General features: G+C 35.7%; 1 protein-coding gene across 1 annotated transcript; it reads right to left on the bottom strand.

The window, feature by feature from the left end:
* Positions 1-265: 265 nt before the first annotated feature.
* Positions 266-1135, bottom strand: LOC139859042 (uncharacterized). The gene has a single exon (XM_071847859.1). It carries the CDS (start codon positions 1133-1135, stop codon positions 266-268), a length of 870 nt encoding a protein of 289 aa, XP_071703960.1.
* Positions 1136-5947: the final 4812 nt, after the last annotated feature.

Raw genomic sequence — 5947 nt, 5'->3', positions numbered from 1 at the left:
TTGGATTTAGGAATTAAGATAATGAATGATGAGTTAAAACCCTTTGGAAAAGATGGATGTGCGTGAAATTGATTGAACATATCCATAATATCGTTTTCAAGGAGGACCAACCTCTCTTAAAAAATTGTAGCGAGTAACCGTCCGAACCCGGTGTTTTGGACCCATCGAATCCCTTAATGACATTAAAGACTTCAGTAGATGAAAATTGGGCTTCAAGACTAGGAATTAAATGGGGCGGGACATGGGATAAATTCAAAGAATCCCACTATAAATCAATTAAGCCCGAGAGTGAAGGTTGCAACTTGAACAGAGATTCAAAAAACGTTACAGTGGCTTCCTTAACAACATCAGGGTCATCTGACCAAACATTATCAACCATCATGCCTGCAATGTAAGATGATTGTTGCCGTATATGAGACACGATGTGAAAGAAATGAGTGTTTTTGTCGCCTAATCGCAGCCACTTAAAACGAGAGTGTAAACGCCTTTTTGATTCAATTCGAACAGATAACACTTTTTTCCTTTTTTTGAGGGCAGCCAATTCTAAAATTTCTGAATTGGAAAGATCACGTTGTTGAAAAAACATCTTCAATGATTTAATGTAACCTTCTACAATCTTAAGGCTGACTTCATCATTATTTTGATGGGATGAACTCCAAAGTTTCAAATACGCCTTTAACAGACGCAATTTCTTTGCAATCTTGAAAGCTGCCCACCCCTGTACATCAAATTCGTTCCACAAGTCCTCACAAAATTTGAGGAAGCCCGGTTTTGAGAGCCAAGAATGGTTGAATCTAAAAGGTTTCGGTCCCCAATTAACTAACACTTTTGCCCAGATCAGTGGTTTATGGTCTGATCGATCAGGAGGGGCTGATTGAAGAATAGCATCGGGCCATAAGAGTGCCCATTTGTTATTGATAAGCACGCGGTCAATGCGAGAGAATTTTCCTAACGGACCTTCCCATGTAAAAACATCATTGGATAACACTTGATCGATAAGATTAGCATGGTTAATGAAATTTTTAAACGAGTCAATACTATTAAAATCGATGTTTTCACGTAATCTTTCTTCGGGTGTGCATACCGAATTAAAGTCACCCAAAAAACATGATGGACCCGGCCATTGTTTTGCCATATTAGATAATTGAGACCAAATGAATTGTTTTTTATGTTCGGTATGGGGGTGCATAAATGTTAACAATGAGAATGATTTGGTTGGTAGGGAGGTACCGTAGAATAGTGGCAATCCAATGTTGACGACACCAACTATGAATCAAAGAGAAAAAGTCGAGTCTCCACATTGATACTAAACCACCCGAACGCCCATTTGCTTCCATTTGAATTGAGTCAAAGGCGAAGTGTTTCCATACCTCATTAAGGGTCGGTTGATTGACTTGCTTGACCATTGTCTCTTGAATGGCTATGAATTGTAATTGGAACCGGTTAGCTAAAGCACCCACCATACGACCTCTTGAACCATTACCGAGACCGAGGGTGTTCCACGAGGCGAGCCTCATGGCTTTGATTTAGGGGTTGGAGAGTCATATTCGGCCATATTATGCATCATGGCCCCAAAGTCTGCTAGTTCTTCATGATAAGTTAATTTCTTGCCCCCAAATTGAGAAACAGAGATATTTTTATCTTTCAAAGCTTGTTCTTCTCTATTAACATGGTTGATTTCATTTGATGTATCAAAAAATCCATTTAGGTTTGGACTTTGTTCACTCCATTCTTGAACTTGGATGTTGCTTTTGATAGGGGACTTGATGTCTTGTTGAAGAAAACTGGGTTCAGTATTGGAGGGAACACACCTAGCTTTTATTTTTTCACAAGAAGATTTACACCCTTTGTCCAAACACGAGTTTGCCTGAATTATTTTAGTGGGGGCTGGAGGACTTAACAATATCGGCCAAAGAAGGATGAGAAACAGATTTGGAAGGTAAAATGGGTGAAGTTTTTGGGGAATGGAGAGCAAGGGTAGGATAGTCATTAAGGTTTAGAGAAAAGGGAGCATGTGCCTTAGGTGGTGTAGGGGTTGAAAGAGGCAAATCACTTGTTTCTACACTTACATTGTCAGGTACATAAGCCACACTATGTACTTTAAAAAGATTTGATTTGATTTCTTTTTCTGCCTTTTTAAACATAACACCTCTGTCTTTTTGTTTTTTGACTGCACAAGTAACCTTTTCCATAGAGTTATGGATATCTCTAGGTACTTTAGCTGAAAAATTGTTGAAGGTTTTTTTTGGCGATTCAAAATTCAAACGAGTTTTTTCAACTTTAATTTCCCCCTCTTCTAGGATAATGACAGGTGGAACCAGAGCCATATCCGGAGAAACATTTACCGGTGAGGATTGAACATCATTAAAAGCTTGCAAATTGGCTAAAGTTAATTCATTGTATTCCTCAATGATAACATTATCAATTGTTTCCATGATATCATCTTCATAAACTTCTCCAATCCAAAGTTTACCAAAGAATTTATTTTCAATTTTTGCTTCAACATATTGTCGAATAATCCCTGGATCGTCTGTTTCAATAATTGCGTGTAGCACATCCGGTCTCTGAAGATCGTGGGATAGTTTATCGACCTGAATCATGCGTCCAAAATAACTGGCGACTTCGATGGTGCAATTCGAAGAGCAGCAGTTAAAAGGAACACCTCTAATGGCGATTTTGGTGATCCTTGAATACTTGTTTGCTTTTTCAGACATTGGGATGATATCTAAAAATTCCAATTCACTATTCAAAGGGCCACTAATCATACGTTTATAACTAGACTCGTCTTTACAGCAAACTGTATACCCGTAGTGACCCCAAGTGGAAACAGATTCAACGACAATAGACCTCTGTTTTAGCCATTTAAAGAGTTTTAAAGCTTTGATTGGAATTCTATCAACAATTAGGGCAGAGAGTTTGAGGTGATTGGTAGTTTCAAGGTTGATTGCAAGATTGATTACAGGTTTCAAAGAAGGTGGGGTTGTCGGATTAGGTTTAAGATCGACTGGGTTGGTGGTGTTTTGGTCGTACCTGGGCACAAACCTGGTGTTCATATCTTTCTTAGCATAATTAACAAATAAAAGACGGCCAAGGAGTAATTTACCGTTCATTGATTCAACCACCAGAGAGGCTTGATCTGTGGTTTGAAACTTGATAAAAGCGAATGATCTGTATTGTTTCCAAGAAATGCCCAAGATTGTACCATAATTGAAAAACGTACTTTAGATGGCTTGAGGGTCAATCGATGAGTCTAAATTCCCCAGAAACAATGTTGACTTTTTTGTAAATGAATGGGTCTGTGATTTTGGTATTGATGAATGTTGGTTAAGAACATGGGTTTGATTTGTTAAAGGGATGGAGTTTGGGTATGAAGGTTTGAATTTTGCATTGTAGTTGGGTTTGTTTTGGGAGAGAATTTGGGTATATTAATTAGGCTTAAATCATATTTATCGGAACTCATGGAACTTATGTTCGAGGTATTTAAGTACTAGTAATGTTATATTTAACTTTTATGATTCACAAAAGTTGTATCTTTAATCTAGTTATTTTTCTTATAACCACCCATTATTTCAACTACTTTTTTAACAACATTGAGAAAAAAGATGTCTCATTTTTTACTTCACTTTATAACAACTACTCCATCCGTCTAAAATCTATACTCCATATTCTATTTAGAAATGTCACAAATTAATTATCCACCTTTATAAATAGATAAGAATAATATGTTAAAACATTTTTGTGCCCCTACTTTATTCATGTAAGATAAAAATTTAGGTAAAAAGTAAGGGGTAAGACTGGAAAGTAAACAAAAAAAGTACATGTGACAAGTATTTTTTCATAAACTGTGTGTTTTTTGTGTGGGGATAATAGATTTGAGACAGAGAGAGTACTTTTTTGCATTTTCTATTTTTGTTTGTTCAATATTTTTAGTGTATTTGTTCTAATAAAGTCTTCTAATAACTTTTAGCATACTTTTTATGTGTTATATATAAAACTAGTGAAATTACCCGTGGAATCACGGGTTTATTTAAACGAAATAATTTAATGACATGTTTTACGTATTAACTGAATGTAAATGTTAAAGTCATTTATTTTAATGACCCGTTCGACTACGAAACTTGTCGTTGTTTTTACAAATATATAGAGACATGTATTTTCACATACATATGTAACGTAATTAATCTCGTAAAGAGAATCTGTATTTGAATATTAATAATATAATAATTATATTTATAATTACTATAATAAAAATAAATAGGAATAATAAAGTTTGCTCAAATTTGAGTATTTATATTTTTAATAATAATTATTAGTAATAATAAATGCCTTTTGAAATTTTTTTAGAAAATAAAAATACAATTATTATATAAAAGTTGTACAATATGCTTTAAAATTTGTAATGATGGTGTGTTGTTGAAGATTACTATTTCCTTTTATAAAAGATTTCATATTATTTTTTAATTAAAATTAATATAAAATAATGACATCATTAAAGATGTTTTATAATTTTTCTTTTTAATTTTGAATTATTTTTATGCTTAGAAAATGTTTATTTCTGACATTATCATTTTAAAGATTTAATATTATCTATAGATGCTTGAATTTATAAAGGTTAGCCTATTGATTTTCGATCAAAAATTTTATCAACAAGAGTTGATCGTGAATTTTTTTTGTGCTACCAGTGACGAAATGTTCTGGATCCGCCACTGGCTAATTCGTTTGTCGTTCATGGGTGTATGATTAGATTAAATCATACGTCTTGTTTGGGTCCAATAATCCTAACAAGTGGTATCAAGAGCTCATGGTTTCGAGTGGGAGCGATGGCGAGTTGAAAGCATGAACAAACGACAGATCAGGATTTGTGCAACATGGATCGAGATCTCGAGACTTAGTTAATCGCGAAGAACTCGCGGGTATGGTCTATGTACTCGTGATATAATCTATTAGAATTGTCTATGATTATAATATATTATTATGGTGGCTCGCGGTGGTAACGGAGTTGGTGGTCGGATCGATAAGTTATGTTGCGGGAGAGATTTTTTTTTTCAAAATTAGGATGTTCAGAAATTGCTGCAGAAGAAAATTCATAGCGGGTTCGCTAACCGTTGTATCGCCATGATATTTTAACTGGGGTTGTCGACTCATATATCTAATAGTGGTCAAAATTTCGTAGAGATCGGACCGTTCAATTGGGAGATATGATTTTCCGAAGTTGCAGCAACTCAGGTTGGGGTTTTATTGCGCAGCTGTAGTAGGAAAATCATTTTCGGTCCGTCTACCGTTGGATTAACCTAAAAATTGGGCCGTAGGTGGTCGACAAGTAGATCTAGAGGATGTAAAAATTTGAAAGTGATTGGACCGTTAGATTTGGAGTTATGTGTTTTCGAAGTTGACAGCCGTCATGAAAACTCTTGGGGTTTTGTGATTGCGCAGCAGAAGTAGAAAATTCATTGTAAATTCGTCTACCGTTGGATCGATCTGAATTTTTTTACTGGTATTGCAAAACATTCGGATCTACTGGTGGTTTAAATGTGGTGATTATTGGACCGTTAGATTTTGAGATACGATTTTTCGAATCTGGGCAGTTTTTCAGGGTCAACTTTTCGAGTTTTGATGACGCGAGTGCGAGATAGTTTAGTCTCGGAAACTTCGGGCGATACGAGCTGGATATTTTGGGATGTTGGCTTGTTACAGAATCTCATAAGAGTGATCTCTCAGGTTTGGGGTTTGGATAATGAGGGGATTACATCCGGGTTATTATCGACAGTGGGAGTTATCGGGAAAGTTTTTTTTATGCTTGCGGTTTTGAATCAGGACGACCAAAGGTTTTGGTCGGATATTCCAATGTGTGTGGAATATGCGGTCGGGTTAGAGTTCCTTGTCACTAAGGAAATTGATGTCGAAGGGTGTCGGATAGAACACATCTGACTGTTGCTCGGTTATTGGT

This window comes from Rutidosis leptorrhynchoides, chromosome 7 (genome assembly GCF_046630445.1).
Source record: "Rutidosis leptorrhynchoides isolate AG116_Rl617_1_P2 chromosome 7, CSIRO_AGI_Rlap_v1, whole genome shotgun sequence".
Classification (NCBI taxonomy): domain Eukaryota; kingdom Viridiplantae; phylum Streptophyta; class Magnoliopsida; order Asterales; family Asteraceae; genus Rutidosis; species Rutidosis leptorrhynchoides.
Note: the sequence above shows the minus strand (reverse complement) of the source record. Positions and strands in the feature narration are given on the sequence as shown.